General features: G+C 42.9%; 1 protein-coding gene across 1 annotated transcript in view; it reads left to right on the top strand.

The window, feature by feature from the left end:
• Positions 1–18,361, top strand: part of Ralbp1 (ralA binding protein 1) — a 45,640-nt gene extending 27,279 nt beyond the window's left edge. The window contains exons 3-10 of the mRNA XM_085695829.2: positions 3,315–3,758; positions 7,105–7,454; positions 8,766–8,927; positions 9,938–10,069; positions 14,058–14,165; positions 15,385–15,506; positions 15,717–15,840; positions 17,894–18,361. Coding sequence (XP_085551955.1) covers positions 3,315–3,758; positions 7,105–7,454; positions 8,766–8,927; positions 9,938–10,069; positions 14,058–14,165; positions 15,385–15,506; positions 15,717–15,840; positions 17,894–18,139 — 1,688 coding nt within the window. The 3' untranslated portion in view covers positions 18,140–18,361. The remainder of the gene's footprint in view (positions 1–3,314; positions 3,759–7,104; positions 7,455–8,765; positions 8,928–9,937; positions 10,070–14,057; positions 14,166–15,384; positions 15,507–15,716; positions 15,841–17,893) is intronic.
• The last annotated feature ends 9,015 nt before the right edge of the window (positions 18,362–27,376 follow it).

The raw sequence follows: 27,376 nt of genomic DNA, 5'->3' as shown, positions 1-27,376 counted from the left end.
CACTGTATACATAATAAATCCTTAAAAAAAATTTAGAAAATGAAAGAAGAAAAGAAAGAGAAATCAAAACACCTTGTTGACCCCTCTGGGCAGTGACCCTATCACCACAGCGTCTGTGTATGTCTCATCTGCTCCTCCAGCTTTCCCTTATCTTCACTGCACACCCGCTAGTTTATCCTAGTGACGGTCCAGGTTGTGGTGAACACAGTATTTCCTTTTTCCCAAACAGCTTTACTTGTGAGTGTTCGTTGCAATGAGGTGTTAGGTTAGTTCAAGGCTTCTGGCTTCTGCTACAGCATCAATACTGGACCCTAATAGAGGCTCAGATATCCACTGTTGCCTTGAGTCATGAGGATCCTGCAGCTATGGATCCGGAGGTCAGCCACTCACTTACTCCAGCAGCTGGGGTGGGCCAACTCAAAGCCCTGGAGCTGGGCCTGGGGGGTAGTTGAGTTGATCAGCCTGCCAGCTCTCCCACAGTCAGGCCACCAGAGCCAACCCAGTATTGGTTTTCTTTATGCTTTTGAAGGGTTTCTTGAGGGATTACAGGCACATACCAACATATCGAGGTTTATTTTGGGATCAAGCCCCACTAAAGGATTGCTATAGCAGGCGAAAACTGGCTAAGATACCTCCTCAGATATCTAAACGAAATAAGTTAGCTCAATAAATCTTTTTATCATTATTCTTCCTATGCTCTCTCCAATGCTCTCTTGGTCTTGTGCTGTTCTACCCATCCCACATGGTTTCCCTTTTATATACCCACACAGACAGTTAACAAGCATGCATTTCACAGAATCACAAAAATAGGTAAAGGAGGCAGGCGCATTGCCTCTCAGGGGGGCGTGGCTGTGAAGCTCTCTGGCAGATACTAGGAAGATTAATTACGGAGTAGTACAAAATTCTAAGAAGTTTTCATGCAGTAACTACATTTCTTAAGTGTAACTAGTTAAGCTAGAAGTTTGTGATTAATAATTGTAGAAAAATGCAGCAGTGCTGTTTTATTTTCTGAACACTTCAGCTTCTTTCCCCAGCAACTGGGAACACAGCATAGGTAACTATAGTAAACCTGTGGGCCTGGGAGGAAGACAAAAGTGCTTGATTTGCATTAGCGTCTAGCTCGCTGAGTTAAAAGGAATTTCTTTGGAGATGGAGCTTCTAGCTCTAGTGGGGTACCTGCCAGCACCCATGTGAAAAGGAATTTCTTTCTCTGGGACTGGTTTAGCAACTCAAGCCTTTTTCCTGTATTTCTAGAGGTAGAGGCATAAACATTTAATTTCCTGGTTATGATCTTACATCAACTCAAACCAAGGTGAAGGGTAAATACAGAATATTAATAGCTTGTTAGGTTAGAGCAAAGACCAGTAGATTATACCTTCCTGAGTCTGCTGCTAGAGAATTCTGGGCCACCCAGACCTGTTTATCAGTGAGAGCAGACACACTGTCTCTCTGCTCAGTGTCTCCTTCTTGGGGCTCCTTTCTTGTCAATGAGTCCTGTCAATAAGGGTAATTGTGGGAGTTTAGCTTTATGTAAATTTGACTTTGAGAACAAGGGTTTGACTGAGTGAATGCTTTCACACCAGGGCTCCATAGTGTGGAAGAAAGTATACAGTTGTAAAAAAGAAGTTATCTCAATGAATGATTTATACACTGCTGGGATATTTTGGGATGAATCCCATTATGGATGGGAGAAACATCACGATTTCACAAGATTTCTACAGAACTGACAGTGACTGTCCAAAAGACAGGTGTTCCCAGAGCTCTCCAAGTCAGGTTCTCCACTGGCTCGAACTCCTGTGGATCTGTCTAGTGTCTGTCAGCTGTACTTTTACTGTATAATACTCATGGGCTCACATCACCAACACATCTAGCTTGGTACGTTTGAGATATGCTTCTGCTCTACTCAAGTGTTCCCGTTGTCTTCTGGAAATAGTCTAGGCAGATACTCTCCTTTGCCATTTCTGGTTTTATTTGTTTGTTTGTATGTTTGTTTATTTGTTTTGATTTTTGAGACAGTATTTTTCTGTAGCTTGGGAGTCTGTCCTGGAACTAGCTCTTGTAGATCAGGCTGACCTTAAACTCACAGAGATCCACCTGCCTCTGCCTCCCGAGTGCTATGATCAAAGGTGTGTGCCACCACTACCCAGCTTTCTCTTAAGATCTTTACCATTCAGGTGAGTAGTGCAAGGCTCATGGTGTTTGAATTAAAAGGTAACTTGTGAGCCACTTTTATTCTGTGTTATAGAGTAACTCAGAAGGTAGTTAGCTACTGAAAAGAAAAATTGGGGCTATTACAAAAGAGCAACAAAGTAGGGCTAGAGTGTAGCTCAGCAGTTGAATGCTTGTTCTCCCAGCACCAATAACCTCATAACCACCTGTGACTATGGATCCAGGGCACCTGATGCCCTCTTCTGACTTCCACGGACACATGTAGCACACACTGATGTGGACACACACATAAAATAATAGTATGAAAATATTTGCCCCAAGCATTGTGGTGCATGCCCAAGCGTTGTGGTGCATGCGTTTAATCCTAGAGGTCAAAGGTAGAAGCAGGTGGATCTCTCTGAGTTGGAGGCCAGCCTGGTCTACAGAGTGAGTTACAGGACAGTCAGAGCTGTATAGAGTATAAAGAAAAAGCCAGGTGCAGTGGTACATGCCTATAGTTGAACTATTCTGGAGGCTGTTGCAGGAGCATTGTCTGTGCTTAGTTTAAGGCAGCCTAAGTAACATAGTGAAACTCCATCTTAAAAACAAACAAAAAGAAAAGCAAACTGGCAATTCTGAATTGGTATTAAGACAATTAGTGTCTTTGTAAAAATGCAAAAATTACTTCTAATGTTGCAATCAAATAATTGCATTTGGCGTTCAATGTAAAGGAGTGTGTAGTCCCTCCTCTAGTTTTCCCAGAAAGGCTGGTAATGGAGGAGAGCAAAGGTGGCAGAGGAGTTGTGGAGCTGTGCTTCATGAATGCCCATTAGAGGATGAACCCACTCTGCCCTGTAGGCGTCATCTCGTTAGTCCTCTGTTCAGTGTTCATGTGTGTTCATACTTGTTCCCAGAACTCTGCGTACATTCACTGTGAAATATAAAACTTTTCCTCTCAACATCGGCATTGCAAGGATAGCTGCTGTCTGTTGCCCTCTTGTGGTCATTAGATGTCAACACACCATTGTTCTTTTGCTGGTTTTCTGGAGACCCCAGAGGTGGAAAGCTGCATAGCTTCTGCCAGGTGGTACCTTTTTTTGTTTAAGAAGCATGGGGACAGTTTGACATTAAAAATGTAATTTATACCTACTGCTTTTCTTTGGCAGCTGAAGGCTATGCTGCCTTCCAGGAAGATAGCTCTGGAGATGAAGCCGAAAGTCCATCCAAGATGAAGAGGTCCAAGGGAATCCATGTGTTCAAGAAGCCCAGCTTCTCTAAAAAGAAGGAGAAGGATTTTAAAATCAAAGAAAAACCCAAAGAAGAAAAGCATAAAGAAGAAAAGCACAAAGAAAAGAAATCTAAAGACTTGACAGCAGCTGATGTTGTTAAACAGTGGAAGGAAAAGAAGAAAAAGAAAAAGCCAATTCAGGAGTCAGAGGTACCTCAGGTTGACGTTCCGAGTCTCAGACCCATTTTTGGCGTTCCCTTGGCTGACGCGGTGGAGAGGACCATGATGTACGACGGTGTGCGTTTGCCGGCTGTCTTCCGTGAGTGCATAGATTACATGGAGAAGCACGGCATGAAGTGCGAAGGCATCTATAGAGTTTCAGGTATCGGGAACATGCATGTTGCTTGATGGTTTTCAAAAATGAGCTTCTCTTTATTCCCTAATGGAAGGAAAGACTATTAACTTGTGAGGAACATTTTGACTTGGATCTATGCCTTACTCACGTCCTTGGTCCTTCCAGTTGCATAAGTCCTTCCACCGCGTTTGATTTTCCGTTAGGATTTACTCCTGAGTTATTCACAGCTGCAGCAGCTGGGCAGAGTGAATCACCTCTCAGATGATGTGCCAAGCCTGGTCTCTCCTCTCTAAGTCTCGGCCCAGTGGTGGGGAGTCTGAGATTGGTGTGAAGGAAGCATCTCAGCCAAGATGAATGACTAATGACATGGCCGTGTTATGTGTTTCCTTAGCCTGACTAAAGACACCAAGTGCTGTTTTCTGAGTAGCTGGGCCCCGAATGTGTATCCTCTGCTTGCCACGTAGAGCGATTGCAGCTGTCCCCGAGACTGACCCATTCATCTACATAGTTTATGCGAACCATTGTAGTTCATATTTGGTCAGAATGTGTTTCACATTAGATTTCTAAAATCAAATTATTTAGAAGTACAAAGATTTCTTTCTTCAAAAACAGCATGAGTTAGTGTTGCCATGGCGTTCAGGTCCCAGGTGAGCAGTGTCTGTGCATCAGTCATGTTCCCCAGGGGGTTGTTGTTATGAGGCCTCTGACCACACATCTCTTCATGGGGTGGGCAGGTCAGTCATACACATTCAGAATAGAGAGAAAGAGTAAGCAAAATTTCCATTTAATTGTTTTCTATCCTTTCCAGGAGAGAGATTTGATACTTGGGATAACGTTTCTGTGACCCAGTAGATAAATGCTGCATTGCTACTATTTTATACAAAGTAAAACACGGTGCATTTTGTATAATTTCTTACTTCCTTATAAAATTAAACACAAACTTGCTAATTTGATTTTTAAGCATTTGTTATATGTTGAAATATTTTGAAGGTTTAAACAGTGTTAGAAACTATTTCCTACATGATCTTGATAAGCATGAAGACATTTTGGAGGGGGGGACGTTCCTCTGAAAATTTCTGTAGCTTTGTTCAAAGAATTCTGTTGTTTCTGACCTATCTTTGATATTTGCATCCTTTGGAGAATCCCATCATTCCTAATGGATTGTCTTTTCTTTGTGAGAGAGGCAGTGGTTCCCACACAACTCCGTAGTGATGAGTTGAAGGTATCCTGCTGAGTGTCAGGCATACCCTTTCATCTGTGACAGACCAGCACTACCAGTGTAGCTATGTCTCCTTTCTGCCCTCCTTGTCTTTAGGAGGATTCCACCCTGGGTCCTTGTACATGCTGAGCAAATGCTCTGCCACTCAGCTACACCCCCAACCCCACGACCCTGACTTTGCTATTTGAATGCCAATATTATAATTTTTTTTTTTTTGGAGAGTTTTTCTTCTCATTCATAAGTCAGTTCCAATTTAAAAACTAGTGCAAAAGGGGCTGGAGCGTCGCCTCTACTGTTAAAAGCTCATTGGTTGCTGCTCTTCCAGAGAACCTTGCCTCGATTCCCAGCACCTGCATGGCAGTTACTCCAGTTCCAGGGAATCTGACACCCTCTTCAGTCCTGTGAACATCAGGCATGCACTGGTGCTCAGACTTATGATGCAAGACCCCCTACACCCATATAAACAAATAAAAGATAATATGAAAGATAACTCATATTTTTTGTATTTTATTGTATTTGCTTCATTATACTTTCTAGATTAAAGTGTACCCTTATATGCCAGGCAGTGGTGGCACACACCTTTAATCCCAGCACTTAGGAGGCAGAGGCAGTTGGATCTCTGTGACTTTGAGGCCAGCCTGGTCTACAGAGTGAGTTCCAGGACAGCCAGGGCTACTTAGAGAAGCTTGTCTTGAAAACAAAGAAACAAAACCCAAGAGCATAGTTTTATACTACTTTATTTCTCACTGGAATTCCTTATGTGAAGTTTCTAGTTTTTAAAAGAAACTTTTCTTTATAAAGTTGTCTGTGGGAGAGGAGTAAATGGAAGGTGTGTGTGGTGGGGCATGCTTATAAACCCAGCACTTAGGAGATAGAGGCAAAAGAATTGTGAGTCATTTAAGGCCAGCTTGGGCCACAACATAGTGAGGCGGTCTCCAAAAACTGGCCATCAGCATAATATATGAGAGTGAGAGGTACACTTTGACAAGAGCCTCAGCGAAAGTTTCTCTTAATCTTGTTTTATTCATATTGTCATAAAAATAAAAAAAATGGAAATTCTTTTCTATCTCAGAATAAAGGCCATTAAAGTAAAACATGCTAATACTCCATGTTTATTGATTAAATTTATTTATTTATTAAATGCTATTGATTTAATTTTGTCAGTCTAGACAAGAAACATTTATTATAATGCCATTGGAGGTTTGCACATAAGGTGGGAATGTCACGTCCCAAATGTAAGCGTCACATTGATTAAAATATTCAGATTAGATGACAGTCTGCATTTTGTACTGTCAGCCTTAATTTGTAGCTTGTTCTGTGTAGTTGAACAGTTTTAAGTTTAAAAAAAAACCCACAAAGCTATTATGATCACCATCACTGAATTATATCAATATAAATGGAACTGAAGACATAAAGTCTGATACAGATACAGTGTTTGAAAAACACACTTGATGCGTTACTTTATCTGTACACTATGAAGAGCCAAACTGTTGTATTTTAGAAGCTGTAACTCTACTTTCTTGTTCTAGCTTGGTTCAGACTAAGGTGGGTATTACACAGTGGAGACAGTTTCCAGTGAGTCTGATAAGCTGGGAAACTTTGTCTCTTATTTACAAAGCAACAGCTCCTCTACTGCCCTGTTGATAAGCTACTTGTGTGGGGGAACTTCTTTTTACATTGTCTGTCTTGTGAGGAGTTAGAAAGTTGCCTTTTTTTGGTACAGTGTATATGCTTGGTTTATAGCTTCCTTTCCCCCTGAATTTTTATCTAATTGCCATTATATTTAATTTTTCTGGATTAAGCATATTTTCCTAGTATACTATGGCTTCTGGGAATATTTAGTTTTTCATTGTGATTTTATGTTCTTGTGTTTGTAGAGGAGTTCTATGGCTCACATGTAGTACTGATTCCCATCAGGAGGGCTCTTACTTAGTTCTGAGCAGGGTCTTGCTCTGTAGCCCAGACTGGCCTTGAACTTGCAGCTGTCCTCTTGCCTCAGCCTCCAAATAGTGAGATTATGGGTGTGAGCCACCACACCTGGCTTCCAGAGGTGGTTCCTGGCTGTTTCTGTGTCTCTGCAGCAGGCGTGTATAGGGGTAAAGAAAGCATGTCTGATTTTTGGTATTCTCTCTCTTTTAAATTTAATGTTTTAAGGAATCAAATCAAAGGTAGATGAGCTAAAAGCGGCCTATGACCGAGAGGAGTCTCCAAACTTGGAAGAATATGAGCCTAACACTGTAGCCAGTTTGCTGAAGCAGTATTTGCGAGACCTTCCAGAGAATTTGCTTACCAAAGAGCTTATGCCCCGATTTGAAGAGGCTTGTGGGAGGACCACGGAGATGGAGAAAGTACAGGAATTCCAGCGCTTGCTCAAGGAACTGCCAGAATGTAACCACCTCCTGATTTCCTGGCTCATTGTGCACATGGACCACGTCATTGCGAAGGAGTTAGAGACGAAAATGAATATCCAGAACATCTCCATAGTGCTTAGCCCAACCGTCCAGGTATGGGTCCTGTCTGCGCGCCCCTTTTGGTGTCGGCACTGGGAAATTAGGGAGCAATCTGTTGCCAAGGTGTCTGTGAAACATTGACTCCAAGAAGGTGAATGATAGGTAACCCAGACATAACATATCTGGCATTCTTTTCTGTCTGTGCTCAAGTTCGTATGTAGGAATTGCATGTGTGTGACTGCACATGTAGGTGTATGCATATGTATGTGGAAGTCGTAGGACAAACTCAGGTATTGTTCCTTAGATACTAGCCATCCACCTTTCCCCCCCTCCTTTAGACAGTGTCTCTCACTGGCCTAAACTGACAAATAGGCTAAGCTGGCTGGCCAGCAAACTGCAGGGACCCTCCTGTCCCTGCCTCCCCAGCACTGGATTGCAAGTGTGCACAGCTATACACATGTGAACTGGGGGATGGAGCCCAGGCCCTCCTACCTGCACGATAGGTGCTGTAGTGACTAAGCTGTCTTCCTAGCCTCCGGTCCCCGCACCACTGCTATCCAAGACCGTGTTTGCCTTTATAGTAAATGATATTTTACCGCATCAAAAGAAAAGAGCAGATAGTAGGTCTAATTTTTTGTTTTGTTTTGGTGTTTTGAGACAGGGTTTTTCTGGGTAAATCTGGCCATCCTGGAACTCACTGTGTAGATCAGGCTGGTCTCAAACTCAGAGATCTGCCTGCCTCTGCCTCCTGAATGCCGGGATTAAAGGTGTGCACCAACATTGCCCGGGAACCAAACTGTTTCTTAAATTTCTCAAATATCAGTTTTGTTAACCTGGGTTTCAGAATTTGGTCAATACTACATTGTTACTCATTGCCATAACATGGGTGCTTATACCACAGAAGCTCTGGGGGAACTTTAAGAGAAAGTTTGAGCCAGGGAAAAACTTGTCTCCATTGTTCAGCCATCCTGCAGTCCTGACTCCCTAGTCTGGGAACATCATGGAATGCTGTGCACGCCCCGCGAGACTGCCAGCTCTGTACACCTGCAGGTGCTCCACCACCCAGCTGTGTGTGCAAAGGTCTCAAACACCGTGGAGAGGGTCATTAGGTAGTTAAAGCCAGCTGATGGCGACAGGAAAGTGTTTCGTATCCTTTCCAGGCTTTTTCCCTTATGTGCTTGAGACATGATAAAGTCAGGCTTTTGTATTTCCTTCTTACGTTGACCATTAGTTAGTAAAGCCCGTTTTGTCTCTGCTGTGGAGTTTCCTTTCCGTGTCCAGGATTAACGGATGCACTGTGACCGGTGCCGATGGAGTAAAAGATCTCCTCAGCAGTTTTATGAACTCTGCACCTATTTTCTACAGATCAGCAACCGTGTCCTGTATGTGCTTTTCACACATGTGCAAGAGCTCTTTGGCACTGTGGTCCTAAAGCAAGTGACAAGACCTCTGCGTTGGTCCAACATGGCTACAATGCCCACACTGCCAGAGACCCAGGCAGGCATCAAGGAAGAGATCAGAAGACAGGTGTGTACTTGGCCCCTGCCCTGCTCTGACCCCACCCTCTCCTTGCCTGTTCTTGCACACTTCTGTACTGGCCACATGAACTCTAGCTTCCTGAGTAGTGTGGTTCCCGCGTGCCTTCCTCCATCTCCTGGTGCTCTGCAGCCCTGGGGATGGAGCACAGGCCTGATGGAAGCTCTCCGCTCCTCCCACTGAACTCGGCCCTGTCTTGGAAATGTGCTCTTCATGGCATGTTTTTCAGCTGACCCTAATTCACACCACATAAGTAAACAACCATGGTGGGAATGGTTTAGGATTTTAAACTGGAAGAACTGGTTTTGAGCTCCTGCTCTGCTCATTCCTGACATGCTAATTTTAGGCAAATTGTTCAACATTCTTAAGCCTGGTCTTCTCATTTTAAAATGGATGAGCTCTGGAATTAATGTGGGGGATAATACATGGAAGGAATCACCACAGCCAGGATCTCAAAAATGTGCTGTTGTCCATCATATTTTACAACTAAAATACTGGAAAGGAAAGTTTTAGTAATTTACTCTGGCATAATTTCTAGACTATGTAACCAATATTTAGCTCAAAATTTGAACTTTCCCATTATGCTGCTTTGATATCTAAAGGAAATCAAGTAAATGTGTGTGTGTGTGTGTGTGTGCATGTGCGTGTGTGTGTAGGGAGGAGGTGGAGAGACTGAGACAACTTGGTAAGAAATTCAAGACTGAATAAAAAGCTTTATACATGTGTTGCATGAACATGGTCACATGTGTGCTTTCTGCTGCGTTCTCCTTGTTGGTTGCCGTGATGTGCATTAATTGCTGTTGAACTGCTAGAAACACATGAATGAGGGTGCAATTTCCAGGTCAAGCAAACGAGGATGGGTTTGCAAGTCAGTGGCAGCCTTTTGGAGAGAATGGTTGGCATGGCTTCCCTCAGAGAGCTGGTTCTCCGTCATAGAAGTTGCAGGTGCTGCCTTTAGACAAGACATTGAGCAGCTTTCTGTGTGTCCTTTTGTTTTCCAGGAGTTTCTTCTGAATTGTTTACATCGAGATCTGCAGGGTGGGATAAAGGACTTATCTAAAGAAGAAAGATTATGGGAAGTGCAAAGGATTCTGACTGCCCTCAAGAGAAAACTGAGGGAAGCTAAAAGACAAGTGAGTTACTGCCTTACACCCTGGATCTCCAAAGGTGGAGTGTGGGAGAGTCTTCTGTACACTGCCTTGTAACAGACCTTCTCGAACTGCCAGCTCCCAAATCGTGACGTGGAGATTTAATATTGTTAGCAATGCTCGGCCTTACCTTATGCTTGTCGCACTGACTCCTATAACTTCATTTATCCTGTTTCCCTTCAACAATAGTTGACTTGGAAATGTTTACCTTCCTTTCATTCTGTGTGTCCTACTTCACTGCTCCCTCTGAGTCTGTCTGTCTGGCAGCTGCCTGACTGACCCCAGGCATTTCCCTCTTTTTCTCCCTCATTCTCTCTGGAGCCCAGATTCCTTCTCCTACTTATTTTCTCTGCCCTGCCAGCCCCACCTCTCCCTCTACTGCCTAGCTATTGGCTGTTCAGCTCTATATTAGACCAGTCATGTGCCTTAGGCAGGCAAGGTGAAACAAATGGCAATACATCTTACATAGTTAAACAAATGCAGCGTAAACAAATACAACACACTATTACATACTTTGTAACATGAAGGGCTGGCTTGTTGGGGTTTCTGTCCTGCCTAGTACCCCACAGCCGGCAAACCCCAAGGAAAATCACACACAGGACTCCATAAGATTATAAAGCTGATTGGCCCATTAGGTCAGGCTTCCTATTAGTCCTTGTAACTTATATTAATCCATTATCGTTATCTATGTTAGCCACACGGCTCAGTACCTTTCTCAGTTGTGGCAGCTCACATTCCTGTCTGGGCAGGAATGGCAGAGGGAGCTTCCTGCTTCCCAGAATATTCCTGTTCTCATTGCCCCGCCTCTACTTCCTGTCTGGTTGACCCACCTATACTTCCTGCCTGGCCAATCAGCGTTTTATTAAAATACATGATTGACAGAATACAGACAATTCTCCTGCACCAATAGTTTAAGTAATATTCTGCAACATAAACAAATGGAACACATCTTTACATTGTTGTAAGTTATTTCTTTTAAAAGTAATTGGTACATGATTTTGACAAATTCTCTAGTAGGAAATTTATTCATAAATGTTTCTTATGCTATATTATTCATATTTTAGCTTGGTAGAAATCAAATGTTTCATTAAGTTTAGAAATTTTTTTTTTAATTAAGAAGATGCTTATTTCCTGCCTGGTTTGTGTGTGTAAACAACTTTCTAAGGGTGAGAAGCAGCCTGGGTGTGAGACCTTTGGAGACTTGAGAGAAGTTTGAATTTTGAATAGAAATGCAGGGCTGCAGGCCTAGAAGGGTTCCGTACAGCAAGGAGGAACTGCGTGCAACTGCTGCTGCATATAGAGTTCACAGGTCACACTTTGGATTGTGCACTAGTTTAGGGTGCAAGGTTTGGTTCTGACCTCAGTTTCCTGGCCGCACCAAAGCTCAAATACACATCCCCAGAAGTTCTACAATCTGCAGCAGATCCAGCAACAAGATTTAAGCAGCACACTCTACAGACACTAGTTAGCACCTCTCAGACCTAGAGAATGGAGCCACCCACGTCCTTTGCTTCAAGGTTGCAGGGTTTTTTTTGGGGAGCACAGTTGCACTGTGCTTAAACCTGCACTCCAGGTTTCAGAACTTGTAGGCTAGCAGGGGCCCTTTGCATAGTTTTTTCCCTCCAGCTCGCTAGATTGTTTTCTCTTTTGTTTCAAACCTATATCCTCTTTTTTTTTTTTTAAAAAAAAAAAAAAACAGGATCTCATGTGGCCCATGATATTCTCAAACTTGTTCTAGAGTCAGGCTGATCTTGAACTCTTGATTCGCTGCCTCTCCCTTCCCAGTGCTGATTACAGGCGTGGGTCACTATGGGTCACCTGCCTGGCTTTGGATTCAGGTCTTAGTCACAGGGCAGATTGCAGTTGCTGATCTTAGGGCATTATCCAGCAGCTCGTATGTGATGAGTCCCCGACTTACAACATGGCTAGTGGAGGCTTGGCTTTTGTTTCTCTTAGTCATGCATCTATTTTGAATAAAGAACTGTGGTGTAAGGGCTGTGTAGACGGGCTCAGTTGGTAAAGTGCTTGCTTTTGCAAAAATAAGAACCAGAATTCAATCCCCAGCATGCAGATACAAGCCAGATGCTATGAATTATAATCCCAGCACCGGGGGCGGGGGATTGGAGATGCTACGATTTAGGTGTGTAATCCAGCATTGGGGCATGGAGATGCTATGATTTAGGTGTGTAATCCAGCACTGTGGGGGTGGAGATGCTGTGATTTAGGTGTGTAATCCAGCACTGGGGGGTGGAGATGCTGTGATTTAGGTGTGTAATCCAGCACTGGGGGGTGGAGATGCTATGATTTTGGTATGTAATCCAGCACTGTGGGGTGGAGATGGTATGATTTGAGTATGTAATCCAGCATGAGGGGGTGGAGATGGTATGATTTGAGTATGTAATCCAGCATGAGGGGGTGGAGATGGTATGATTTGAGTATGTAATCCAGCATGAGGGGGTGGAGATGCTATGATTTAGGCTTGTAATCCCACACTGGGGAGATGGAGACAGAAGGCTCCCTGAGCTTGAAGGCCAGCAGCACACGCCTCCTAGCCTCTGTACACATGCACCCAAGTCCACAAATGTGCACACACACAGAATTTTGGATTGAAACCAGAGGCAGTATGGCAGTTTGAAAAGGATGAATATCTTCTTTTTATTAGCTTGTATTTTTTCCCCTACCATTCCCTCTTCTTGCTTTCTTTTTTATTTTTTTGTAGCTGCACACCCAGATTCCATCGTGTTGGCTTCACCTTTGAGGGTGAAATTACTTAGAGACAGAGGTAGCATTATTCAATGGATTCGTGACTAAAAATAAGAAAAATACAGTATCAATTTAAACCACGATATCAACTTGTCACTTTCTTATAAAAGTAAACATGATTGCTTATTGTGTAAGCCAGAAATTTGTCCTCTAAGAGAGCAGCAGCCCTTAAACCTTCACAGAATATCTGCGAAATGTTCATAACAGCAGAAAGCAGCAGAGGACCCTGAGTCCCTCTGGCGAGTAGATATTAGGTTGAGTACATCCATGCCCTGGCCATCACTCAGCTACTCACATCAGCACAGTAGACAGAAGCATCTTAAACTAAGCGTGCAGCTCGAGAGCCTACTGACTGATGGGGTCAGCTTATCTGAAACGGAGAGAGAGAGACTGTAGGAATAGAAAGCAGCTCTGTAGTTGCTGGGTGTCAATAGATAGTGGAGCTAAGGGGATGTTTTCTAACAAGGGGTGGCAGCTTCTTGATTGTATATGTATGGTAAAATTAGTTAGATCAGGCTTAGAACTGACGGCCCTAGTAGCCCCCTTCAAGGCATCACACGTGGTGCTGAAGTAGTGAGCATATTCATGAGAGCTGAGCATTTTTCATAGTGCAGCCGCAGGCTAAGGGGAACCATGTTATACTTTTTTCTTACTTTTAAATTTTTATTATTTGTGTGTTAGTGTGCACTTGTGTATGGACATTATGGGCATGCCACAGTGTGCATGTGGACAACCAAGGACAACATGCAGGAATCAGTGTTCTTCATTATGTGGATTCCAGGGAGGCTTCCTGACAGCAAATGTCTTTACCACTGAACTACCTTGCTGTTTTTACTTATATTCTTGCTTTGGTTTGTGTTTGTGGTTTTTTTTTTGTTTGTTTTTTGTTTTTTTTTTTTTTTTTTTGTGACAAGGTCTTTCTATGCCATCCTATCCTTGGAATTCACTCTGTAGACCAGACTGGCCTCAAACTCACAGAGATCCTTCTATCTCTGCCTCCTTAGATCTGGGGTTAAAAGTGTGCGCCACCACCATGCCTGGTGCTACTCACATTATTTTCTAAGCCCAGTTAGCAAATGCCCGTCCAACCTGTTAGGCAGTGCCCCCAATGACTGCTGGGGTTTTCTTTAATTTTGGTAAGTGAAGAGGGACTCTTGTTGACTGTTTTTTACATGCACTGGACAGTTAGTTCATTTGTCTGCTTTGACAGGAGTGTGAGACCAAGATTGCACAGGAGATAGCCAGTCTTTCGAAAGAGGATGTTTCCAAAGAAGAAATGAATGAAAATGAGGAAGTTATAAATATCCTCCTTGCCCAGGTAAACTAAACTCTTTTAATTTCTGAGGTCATTTATTGGTCATTTTTTCAAATAGAAGCTCAACTATAGACTTTTTAAACCAAAATTGTAACGTGACTCCCAAGGACTTGTGATCTATGGCCCTGCCCTGTGTGGTGTTTGTGTGTAGGAGAAGTGGCCTTCTGTCTAGTTTCTTAGTTTTGTTTAGTTCACAAGCAAGTTTATGTTGTAGACATTTTTCTGGATTTACAGGTGTCAGCGAGAACAGGAGAGAATAAAGTTCTAGATTGTTTTCTTCAAAGTTTTCCATCTGAAGTTTCTTGGAATATTAACTACATAGGTATACATATATACCTACATAGGGATACATAGGTATCCCGAGGCAAAGGGAAAATGTCTGTGTGTTTAAACACGGAGGAGAAGTAACTTTCTTAATAGCTTTTCCGTACTTACTGGACCATGACCATGGCGCCTTCCCTTCCCCCTTCTTTGAAAAGATGCTGAAGTTTTTGCCTCCAGCTCTTCATTCCTGCCGACTGCTTTCCCCAGGCTGGGAGACCCTGGATGTGTGAAGATAGAGGTTCTCTCCATGTGATTATCTGTCAAGTAGAGTCCTTTCTTTTATCTGGAGGGCATGACCAAGTGCAGTGAGGAAGTAAGATCTATAACTTTCCTTCTCTCTGGTCTTCCTTCCACTGATGCTGGAACCAGCCACACATCATCTCTTGGGGTCCTCCTTTTCCTAGTGACCGTGAATTCTGAGAGACAGGAAGCCAAAGCAGATGATTTTTAGATTGTGTTTTTGATTTGTGTGTATGTGTTGCACGCACATGTTCAGGTACCTGCTGAGATCCCCTGAAGTTGGTTCATATGGTTGTGGGTACCCAGTGTGAGTGCTGAGAGCTGAACTGGGTTCTCTGTAAGAAGAGCAAGTGCTCCTAACTGCTAAGCAATCTGTTTAGCCCCCGGGAATCTGAAGCAGATTTTGACTTTGATCCTTGGTCTTAGAGTGGTAGGCTCATAAGGAGCCTTTCAAAAGGTACACAACAGGTTCTTGCATATACCCTGTTGTTGAGGAGAGTCTAGACAGTCTTTCAAAATAACTGTGTAACCTTTCTTGATTCTGAGGAAATAGTGTGGTTTTGGTTGAAGTAACTCATGTTCAGCACCAAGCTGGTGGTGACTGGAAAGGGGGCATTGCCTCTACCAGAATTTGGAAAGGGTTCTGCAATTGTTTCAGGAGAATGAGATCTTGACTGAGCAGGAGGAGCTCCTGGCCATGGAGCAGTTTCTGCGACGTCAGATTGCTTCAGAGAAGGAAGAGATTGAGCGCCTCCGAGCTGAGATTGCAGAGATCCAGAGGTAAAGGAGAGCTGTGGGGTTGGGAGTCCTGCCATGTTGGCTCTAACTGAACAGAATTGTTTAAACATTCCTGTAAAAGAACTAGGCTTCTGAAGTAGTCACTTCAAGCTTCTTATCAGGTCTTAAAACAGCGCAGGTAAATCCTGAGCATGGGAGACCTCAGAGAGCTGGTCACCGAGCCACAGCAGAGTTCCCTTTGTCTCTTCACAGTCGCCAGCAGCACGGCCGGAGTGAGACCGAGGAGTACTCCTCTGAGAGCGAGAGTGAGAGCGAGGACGAGGAGGAGCTGCAGATCATCCTGGAAGACTTGCAGAGACAGAATGAAGAGCTAGAGGTGAGTTTGGGTGGACACTGGCCAGAAATCAGTAGTTTCTAAAATGTACTTGAGACTGCCTGTTTTCCTACTGCACCCTTGTAGAGAGGAGTCCAAGAGCCTTCTTACCCAGCATGAAATATGTGATCTTGGCTGCTTGAAGTGTGGTAGCCTTGACCTTAGTGTACAAATGGACCTTTCCCTTTCGAGCCTTGCATGGCCTAGTCCTTCCACTGGCAGAGATGAGGTGCGAGTGGTAAGGTGAGTGACAGTTGTCTTGTAGTCCTTGTGCCACAAAGTCGGTGTGACAGAAAGCTCTGGGCAGCTGGGCAGCAGCTGTGCTGGGAAGGGAAGGGTGGTTTAAAGCTCTCTTTTCTTATCCAAAATAAAATGTTGTCTTTGGTGGTAGGACCCAGTGAGCAGAGGGACAGCTTGCTTTATTCATGGTCATTGAACTGCCAAGCAAAGCGCAGCCACGCCCATGTGGGCGGCAAGAGTTGCACAGAACCTGGGCCTAGGGACACACATCTGTAATCCAGCACTGACAAGGCAGAGGCCAACCTAGTCTACAGAGTGAATTCTAGGACAGTTGGGTTCAAAAAACAACAAGAAAAGATCTGAAAACTATCATTTTAGGGGCTGGAAGATGGCTCAGCAGTTAAGAGCACTGCTCCTTCCAGAGAACCCAGGTTCAATTCCCAGCACCCACATGGCAGATCACAGCTGTCTGTAACTCCAGTCCCAGGGGATCTGATACTTTCACATAAATATACTTGCAGGCAAAACACTAATGCACATAAAAGTAAATAAAATTTAAAAAGAAATATTTACGAATTGCCCAGGACCTCTGCCCTTCCACTGCCTGTGTGGAGGGTGGGCAGAGTGAGAGGAGGCTGCTGTTGTCAGAAACACCTGTTGCTGCGGGAGCCCATCCTGGGGGAGAGGCGCAGGGATCCAGGGAGGTGGCCCAGCAGGTAAACATGCTGCTCTGCAGCTGAGGACCTGAGTTGGAAGAGGACAGCCCCTCCTGCAGGACAAGTTGTCCTCTCATCCTTAATGCGTGTGCCGTGTAGCCGTGCCTATTAAGTGATCCCAGCCCTCAGGAAGGCAGAGGCAGTTGGGACTCTGTGAGTCTGAGGCCAGCCCGGTCTGCACAGTGAGATCTTCTTTAAAACAAAAACAGGAAAGGAAATAAGCAGAAATGAGATGTGGGTCGCTGGGGAGTCTGCTGTTTAGAAGACGACATCGGCACATTAGTTTGATCTCTTCATTTTACTGAACAGGAAGACAAACGGCAGAATCAGCGCAGTGTTTTATTGCTCGGATTGTGTAGGCCCATTATTTGCACAGCTTTCCCATTTGGGGCCAAAGTGGCTACCCTGAGTCTTGCCATGTATTAGTAGGGGCGGGAAGGGTCCAGGACACCCAGTGTCATGTCAGGGCGCACAGGTGGGGCTTATCCTCGTCTCACATGGCACACCCAGCTGCTTAGAATGCTGGGAAATACTAAGGATGAAGAGAGGGCTCTGATGGATGGAGGCAGTTGCTGCCAGAAAGACTGCCAAGAGCCTGGGATTATCCAAACTCTGCGGAACGAGTGTACATCATTTAGAAGTGATCATGGTTTCCTATAGACTTTAATAGCACATTTCAAATGGAGTCATAAAGACGGATTTTGATATGGAAAAGAGTTGCAGCTCCAAGTCCCTCTCCTAATTGCTGCTAAAATTATCTTTGTACTCTCCTTGAAGTCTGTTCAGAAAACAGTGTAAGAAAAAAAAGTCCATTTAAACACTAAAATACTTCCTAGAACAACTGTTTCTGTTGACACCTTGTTTTCTAAATGTGTTTACTCCTTTGTAACTCCAGGCAGCGTTTATATTCTCCCCCATTCAGAGCTGTATTTTATCTGGTCATTTGCATATTCATGTTTGTGTCTTCTTTTGCACCAGCCAGGTTGGCTAAAGTAGAAGTAGATTTTTGTGTGGGATGGCTTGCAGTTTGTGCTCTGCCCTGATTCCTTGTTCTTCAGACCTTGCTTAAGAGGTAACTGCCCTTTTTGTCGTTCCCTAAGATAAAGAACAACCATCTGAACCAGGCAGTCCATGAGGAGCGGGAGGCCATCATTGAGCTGCGTGTGCAGCTCCGACTGCTTCAGATGCAGCGAGCAAAGTCTGAGCAGCAGCTACAGGAGGACGAGGAGCCTGAGAGGCGAGGGGGCATAGGCCCGCCGCCCTGTGATGGTGTCCTCGAGGTCAAAGCAGCTAAGGAGCAGGTGAAGCCCTCCCCCAGCAAAGACCGGAAGGAGACACCCATCTGAACCGCCTGCCAGGCCCTGTGCGTCTTACTGTAAGCGAGTCAGCGGACTCTGCTGCTGTATGTGCTGTAGAGGTTCTCAGAGATGCTTCCTCGGCAGGCTCAGGTCCTGGGAAGGTGAAGCAGTGGACACACCAGGGGCTTACAGGGAACACATGAGTTTCCAGATAGTGTCAGCTCATTTGAAAATTAATTTTCTTTGTTAAAAATAACTATTTTAACCCTTGAGTGGCTTCTTTTTAAACCAAAAATCGTCTTTCTTTGCTTTTTTTTTTTTTTATCACAGCAGAATCAGGATCTCTTATCAAAGGGTGGGAACCAAACCAGGTCACTTCTGCACCTGCCTTGTGGACGCTTGTGGTCTCGCCAGCCCCACAGGGTCTCGGCCACTCTTGCTTGTGCCTTCCACACCTTTTGGTGCAGATTGTTCAGTGGGGAGCTGCCTCATATTTTCTGACTGGCCAAAAAGGCTCTCGCTGGGTGTTCCTTCCCTGCCCTGTACCACTTTGCTTTTACAGTTACAAATCGAGTCCGTCAGTGTGAGTTATCAGGATGGCCTAGTCTGGTGGCAGATAGAAGTTACATATGTGTGGAGCCTGCCACCAGATTCGGCAGTGTAGACCCAGTTACTCACTGCCAGGGATCAGCAAAGGCCTTTTCACTGAGGTGGTCAGAGATGACCACCTTGACCCTGAGACATTAACACAAAGGATGCGTCTCAAGCCAGAAACCTGTTACATAACTGACCTTCCAGGAAAACCAGACGATTTCAGTTGCTTGCTTGGCCTAGGATGTGCACACCTCTGCCAGGATAAGCTAGGTGGATGCTGTCATGCAGTTCTTCTCATTCACATCCTCTCTAGGAGCTACTCAGGACTCCTCTGACAACACTGAGCAGAGGAGAATATGACAGCTGCAGTTGATCCCACCTGATCACCTGATTTTGCTTCTAGATCAGGTGACTGCTCCAAGGTGTCTGGGAGGCCTGACTCTGGGCAGCCAGCCAGATTGGCCCCCTTGGGAAGTCCCCTATGGCTCTGAAGACAAACTCCACACACTAAAGTGAGAAATAAACCCACACGAGGGCTCTAGTCTCCCCCTCCTAGTTAGTATTTATTTCCGCACCTGTTTGATGCAATTTTTTTTTTTTAGCCTCTACCTATTGCACTGTTGTGACTTGTTGGCCATTATTTGATTTTTGTACGGAAAAAAAAAAAAGCTTTGTTATAGAAATCAGCATACTATTTTTTTAAATCTGGAGAGAAGATATTATGGTGACTGGAAATATGGTCAGGTGTCAAATATAAATGTATAAACGCCTTGCTGTGTCCTGTCAGACGTACTACATTCATTTTATATTTGCTGGCATATTGAAGACTTCTTTTTGTTTGTGTAAACTCTAATTTCTATTAAGGTATCATGGGTTTTTAAAATTAGTATTTCATTACAAATGTCTCAATGTTGGTTAACTAACTTTTGCCAGGATCGATATTGATCAAGGAAATAAATTCAACAGCCATTTGAGAAAAAAAGGTTTTTCTTGTACACTGTTTTCTTTGAACTAATTGCATGCCCAGCAGCTGCCACAGAGTTGGCACTGGACCTTCAGGTCGAGTGATGAGATGTTTATTCCCTGTGCTTCTCACCAGGGCACACACAGACCATGTGGTCCTGCTTGTGGTCTTCCATCCTTCGTCTCACCCATGCCTGTTGCTGATCCAGCTGCCCACAGGCTCAGTCTGCAGTTCTTGAGCTCTGACAGTTTCCTGATGCTGTGGGAAAGCAAGCTCTGCCTTCCGGGTCAAGTCTAGGCCCGTCTTAGCCCTGGTTGTTGGCGTTTGCAGGGGTTTGCGTTTTAAATATGAAATGAGGACTTAGAACGTCTAGCATGCTGGGAATGGACTGGTCTAGAATAAAAGAGCCTTCTCATTTCGTTTTTTGGGTGGGGGTACTTAAATTTCACAATTAAAATATCTAATATTTAAAGCATAACAAATATCTGGATTCTCTATTTTGTATAGTTAAACTATACAACAAAATTTATGTAGGTGACTTGGTTTCCAGACACCCTGATGTGACATTTTACTTCAGGGATTGAGATAGAAGGGTGAGGATGTGCATCAACTCCCAACCAGGAACCCATGGCTTTCATGGTGGTCAGCTTTTCACTGCAGATGTTTCTCATGGACTAGAGCCAGCATGGAGGGTAAGTGCTTGTACAAGCATGAAGACCTGAGTTCAGTCCTCAGGATCCACATAAAAAGCTGGGTGTGGATTGGGGAGATAGCCTAGTGTATCATTAATGTGTTTGCCATGCATGCATGAAGACCTGAATATCCACATAAGAAGCCAGGAGTGGTGGGAACACCTGTAATTCTTCCTCTACAGAGGTGCAAATAGGAGGATCCCCTAAGTTTGCTAGCTAGTTAGTCTAGGTAAGTCAGTGAGCTTTGGGTCCAAAAAAACAAGGTGGAATTGTTAAAGGACACTAATATCAACCTCTTGCTCCATTTGGGTGTGTACACAACAGCACATTTGCACACACACAGAGCCAGACCTTGTGGTGGATGCTTGTGACCCCAGTACTGGGGAGGCAGAGGTGGGTAGATCTCTGGAGCTTGCTAATCAACCAGCCTAGTCTAAGCAGTTTGACAGTGAGAAACCCTGTCTCAAAAAGCAAGATAATTGAGTGGGGAGCAACACCCAAGGGTGACCTCTTGCTTCCAAAGACATGTGCACCTGCAGGAAAAAGAGCACCCCAACATATCCATGAATGTACATGCAAAATGTTTCTGTATCATAAATATTAGAATATCTAAAAAGAACAGGCTAAGGATATGGTTCATTCAATAAAGTGCTTGCTATACAAGCATCTGGATCTGTTTGAGTCCTGATTACCTATGTAAAAAGCCAAGCACGTTTTACATGGTGTTTGCTTGTCAGCCTAGTGCTGGGGAGGCAAAGACGGAGGATTTCTGGGGCTTCTTGGCAGGTTAGTCTAGCCTGATTGGTGAGTTACAGGTTCAGTGAGAGACCCTGTCTCAAAAAATAAAGTGGAGAGTGATTGAGGAAGACACCCAATGATGGCATCTAGTCTCCACATGCATGTTCAGATACACACACACACACACACACACCCCAAAACACACACCAAAACAAACACACCCTGCTGGTGGATCCAGCTGCAGCCTGGGCTTTATGGAGCTTTTTTCCAGGGCATTTTGCTGATGTTGTTGTAGTGTCAGCCCTGGTGTGATGCAAGCTTAGTGGATACTCAGTGGAGGCACAAATGAAACCTGCATCAACTAGGTGAAGAGTTCCTATTAAGATTACACACTTGTAAGGTGAGCATTGTCTCTGGGATGCATAATTAGTCAATGGTTCTATACTTGAGGTCAGGAGACTCAGGAAACAAGGACCATGGTCTTTAAATCCCTTATGTGGGCTCCCTTTGCAGAGCAGTAAGAAGTTGCTGCCATATTCACGTCCCCACTCCCCAGCCTGCAGTTCGATGCTTGTTCCTGTAGTCTGGGACTTTGCCACCACTGACTGGTATCCTCAGTATCACGTCCTCTGGTGATGACTTCAGCAAGACAGTCTTGCCTTTCTCTGCTCCTGGTGTGAACTTCAGGTTAAGACAAGTTTGGTCTCTGGTAGCGCTGGGGCTTTGGTTCCTCAGTGTGCACAGGTCTCCTGTTAAAACTGGCCTCCGGGGAGATGGCAGGGAATATGTAACTTGCATGCCTTAGTGTGGGTTAAACCTTAGACTTACTTCTCCACCCAGCACATGATCTGCGAATTGTCATTTTATTAAATTTCATGGTGAAGTGCCAGGTGACAGTCAATACAGCTCCAGCATTCTTAGTGTGTGTTGTCTTTTTGTATGTATGATGTGTGTGGAGACCAGAGGTTGACATGGGTGTCGTTCCTGAATTGTTTGCCATGTTTTATTATTAAGTATCTTTATCATAGCAAGTATATATTTATTAAATGAATAAGGGTCCTTTGAGGATTAAATTATATATACAGTTTTCAAAAATAATATTCTTAGGGGAATATATATATCTTGATTGTATTCATCCCTTTTTATTTAAGAAGAGACTATCTTACAGCAGATGTCCTGGTCCTTGGCTCTTAGGATCTTTCTGTGCTCTCGTCCTCTCTGAGCCTTAGGTGTGGAGGTTGTGTTATATTGATTGGAAATTGCCATACTGAGATCCAAAGAGACTATACCAGTTTGCACTCCCTCAGCAATGGAGGAGTGTTCCCTTTACCCTACGTCTTCTCCAGCATAAACTATTATCAGTGTGTTTTTTTTTTCTTGGCCATTCTTACAGGTGTAAGATGGAATCTCAGAGTTGTTTTGATTTGCATTTCTCTGATGCCTTAGGATGTTGAACATTTTCTTAAGTGTCTTTCAGCCATTTTAGATTCCTCTATTGAGAGTTCTCTGTTTAGGTCTGTACTTCATTTTTTTTTTATTGGATTATTTGTTCTTTTGATGACCAATTTCTTGAGTTCTTTGTATATTTTGGAGATCAACCCTCTGTCTCATGTGGGGTTGGTGAAGATCTTTTTCCATTCTGTAGGCTGCGGTTTTGCCTTATTGACCACGACCTTTGCCTTATAGAAGTTTCTCAGTTTCAGGAGGTCCCATTTATTAATTGTTACTCTCAGTGTCTGTGCTACTGGGGTTATATTTAGGAAGTGGTCTCTTGTGCCAATGCACTCAAGTGTACTTCTTTTCTATGAGGTTCAGTGTGGTTGGATTTATGTTGAGGTCTTTGATCCATTTGGACTTGAGCTTTGTGCATGGCAATAAGATATGGGTCTATTTGCATTCTTTTACATGGTGACAGCCAGTTATACCAGCACCATTTGTTGAATATGCTTCTTTTTTCCATTTTATATTTTTAGTGTCTTTGTCAAAAATCAAGTGGTCATAGGTGTGTGGGTTAATATCAGGGTCTTTGACTCGATTCCATTGATCCACTTACCTGTTTTTATGCCAATACCAAGCTGTAGCTCTATAAAGAGTTTGAACTCAGGGGTGGTGGTGCCTCCAGAAGTTCCTTTATTGTACAAGGTTGTTTTGGCTATCCTGGGTATTTTGTTTTTCCATATGAAGGTAAGTATTGTTCTTTCAAGTTCTATGAAGAATTGTGCTGGTATTTTGATGGGCATCGAATCTGTAGATTGTTTTTGGTAAGATTGCCTGTCATTTTTACTATGTTAATCCTACTTATCCATGAGTGTGGAAGATCTCTCCATTTTCTGATTTCTTCTTCAGTTTCTTTCTTTAAAGACTTAAAAGTTCTTGTTGAACAGGTCTTTGACTTGTTTAGTTAGAATTACCCCAAGATATTTTATGTTGTTTGTGGCTATTGTGAAGGGTGATGTTTTTCTGATTTCTTTCTTAGTTCCTTTATTATCTGTATATAGGAGGGCTACTGATTTTTTTTTTTTTTAGTTAATCTTGTATCCTGTCACATTACTGAAGGTTTTTATCAGATGTAGGAGTTCCCAAAAGGGGGTCACTTATATATACTATCATATCATCAGCAAATAGCGAAAGTTTGACTTCCTTTTCAGTTTGTATCCCATCCCATTGATCTCCTTTTGTTGTCTTACTCTAGCTGGAGCTTCGAGTATTGAATAGATATGGAGAGATGGACAGCTTTGTCGTTTCTGACTATAGAAGAATTGCTTTGAATTTCTTTCCATTTAGTTTGGTATTGGTTGTTATCTTGCTGTAAATTGCCTTTGTATCCCTGATCTCTCCCCAGACCTTCATCATGAAGGCTTTCATCATTGTCAAAGGCTTTTTCTGCATCTAATGAGGTGATCGTGTTTTTTTTTCTTTCTGTTTGCTTATATGATGGGTTACACTGACAGATTTTCATGTTGTACTATCCCCGCATCTCTGGACTGAAGCCTACTTGCTTGATCATGGTGTATGATTTTCCTGATGTGTTCTTGGATTAGGTTTGCCACTATTTTATTATTTTTGCATCAGTGTTCATGAGTGAGATTTGTCTGTAATTTTCTTTCTTAGTTGTGTCTTTGTGTGGTTTGGGTATCAGGGTAACTATAGCCTCATAAAATGAGTTTGGCAATGTTTCTTCTGCTTGTATTGTGTGGAATAGTTTGAGGAATATTGATATTAGTTCTGATATTCTGGAATTCTGATAGAATTCTGTGCTGAAATCATCTGGTCCTGGGTTTTTGGGGGCTGGCGGGGGAGACTTTCGATGACTGCTTCTCTTTGTTTAGGGGTTCCAGGTCTATTTAAATTGTTTATTTTGATTGCGTTTTGGTATGTGGTACCTATTCAGAAAATTGTCCATTTTAGATTTTTCCATTTTGTGGAGTACAGGTTTTTGAAGTATTACTTAATGATTCTTTGGTTTTCCTTAGTGACTGTTATGTTTCCCTTTTCATTTCTGATTTTGTTAATTTGGATATTCTCTCTTTGCCTTCTGGTTAGTTTGGCTAAGGGTTTGTCTGTCTTTTCTCATTTTACATATCAATCCTGGTTCCCACTTCTTCTTTCCTCCTCTCCCTCTACCCTCAACCCGATCTGACCTTGGGCTTTTTTTTTTTTTTGGTTGGGAGGCTTTTGAAGACTTTCTATTTTCTTATGGGTTATATGTCTATTTGTTTATCTGGTTTTGATTTAATTTTGGTATGTGATACCTATCCAGAAAATTATCCATTTCCTTTAAATCTTTCAATTTTGTGGAGTATAGCTTTGTGAAGTATGTATGACCTGATGATTCTCTGGATTTCCTCAGTGTCCGTTGTTATATCCTCCTTTTCATTATAAATATATTCTCTCTCTGCCTTTTGGTTAGTTTGGATAAAAGTTTGCCAATTTACTTGATTTTCTCAAAGAACCAGCTCTTTGTCTCATTGATTCTTTCTATTGTTTTGTTTTTACTTTATGGATTTCAGCCCTCAATTATTTCCCACCATACTCCTCCTGGGTGAGTCTGCCTCTTTTTGTTCTAGAGCTGTTAAGTTACTAGTGTGTGGTTTCTCCAGCTTTTATGTAGGCACTTAGTGTTATAAACTTTCCTCTTAGCACTGTTTCATTGTGTCCCATAAATTTGTGTATGTTGTGCGGTCATTTTCATTAGAATTTAGGAAGTCTTATTTATTTCTTCCTAGACCCACTGATGATTCAGTTGAACATTGTTCAATTTCCATGTGTTTGTATGCCTTCTGGAATTAGTGTTGCTGTTAAATTCTAACTTTAAGCCATTGTGATCCAAAAAGATACATGGGGTTATTCCAATTTTTACTGAGTACAGTTTCAGAGAAGGTTCCATGAGGTGCTGAGAAGAAGGTATATTTTTTTGTGTTTGGGTGGAATGTTTTATAGATATTTGTTAAGTCCATTTGAGTCATAACATGTTGGTTCCCTTATTTCTCTGTTAAATTTCTGTCTGGCCGTCCTGTCCAGTGGTGAGAGTGAGGTGTTGATATCTCCCACTATTAATGTGTGGGGCATGATGTATGATTTAAGCTTTAGTAATGTTTCTTTTACAAATGTTGGTGCCCTTCTATTTTGGGCATAAATGTTCAGAATTGAGACTTCATCTTGATGTTTTTTTCCTGTGACTAATAGGAAATGACCTTTTTCATCTCTTTTGACTAGTTTTAATTTGAAGCCTATTTTGTTAGATATTAGGATAGCTACACCAGCTTGTTTCTTAGGTCCATTTGATTGGATTTTTTTCCCAACCCGTTATTCTGAGGTAATGTCTGTCTTTGAGGTTAAAGTTTCTTGTATGCTGTAGAAGGATGAATTCTGTTCTCATATCCAGTCTGTTAGCCTCTATTTTTTTTATAGGTGAATTGAGTCCATTTATATTAAGGGATATTAATAACCAATGATTGCTAGTTATGTTATTTTTGTTTTTGTGGCATTATTTGCACATTTCCCTTCTTTACGATTGAAAAGAGCTTATTGCCTGTGTTTTTGTGGATGTAGTTGACTTTTTTGGGTTGGAGTTTTTCTTCTAGTACTTTCTGTAGAGTTGGATTTGTGGATAAATATTGTTTAAATCTTGTTTTGTCATGGAATATCTTATTTTCAATCTATGGTGATTAAAAGCTTTGCTGGGTATAGAAGCTGGGCTGGCATCCGTGGTCTCTTAGTGTCTGCAGAATGTCTTTATAGAACCTCCTGGCTTTCAGAGTTTCCATTGAGAAGTCAGGTGTAATTCTGATAGGTCTGCCTGTATATATGTTACTTGACCTTTTTCTCTGCAGCTCTTAATATTTTTCCTTTATTCTATGTGTGTGTGTGTGTGTGTGTGTGTTTTGATTATTATATGGTATTGGGGCATTTTTTTTTTGGTCCACTCTATTTGGTGTTCTACAAGTTTCTTGTATTTTCATAGGCATGTCTTTCTTGAGGTTGGGAAAGTTTTCTTCTATGATTTTGTTAAATATGTTTTCTGTGCCTTTAAGTTGGACTTTTCCTTCTTCTATCCCTATTATCCTTAGGTTTGGTCTTTTCATGGTCTCCCAGATTTCCTGGATATTCTGTGTTAAGAATTTCTTGGATTTAACATTTTTTTTGACTGATGTTTCAGGCAGGCAATATTGAGATACCTCCAGAGAAATAGGACCTCAGCAGCTAGGTTTTAAGGCGAGCTGGGGCCATGCTGCCCACTGCCTGTCCAGTAGCCCAAAGAGCCAATAAATACAGGTATTCTGTAACAAAGCCTGCCAGCTTGCCAGCTGTGGCCTACTGGGATGGCTGCTGTCTCAGTGTAAGGCTCTAGGGTTAAAACAAACTAGTGTGAGTACTGCAGTTAACTCCCAAGACCTCAGGAAGAAAGGTCATGTACCAAACAAGTGGCCATTCCCCTACACAACCCTGCAAGCAAACAGGAACTGCCTGCAAAGCTGACGCCAGAAGCTGCAAACACTTCCTAAGGGGGAAGGGGGCAGCTGAAGTGGCCTGGGGAGAGGTGGCCAAGCTGAGTCTGAAATCGTGGCTTCTCCATAGTAAGCAGAAGTGGGGAGAGAGAAGGGCTGCCGCAGTACCAAAAATCCTACACGGCTAAATGACTGAGCTTGGTGGCTAGGGAGAGGCAAAATGTTGCAGAGCAAAGCCACACTAGCTTGTGCTGATCTTAGTTTCTTTGAAAGCCATTCTATGCCCACCCTTATGTCCGACCTCACAATGTATTCTCAGCAAACCACTAGTTTCAACCAGTCCAAAGTG

Source organism: Myodes glareolus, chromosome 1 (genome assembly GCF_982192425.1).
Source record: "Myodes glareolus chromosome 1, mMyoGla1.1, whole genome shotgun sequence".
Taxonomy (NCBI): domain Eukaryota; kingdom Metazoa; phylum Chordata; class Mammalia; order Rodentia; family Cricetidae; genus Myodes; species Myodes glareolus.
This window is presented reverse-complemented; position numbering and strand designations above follow the sequence as displayed.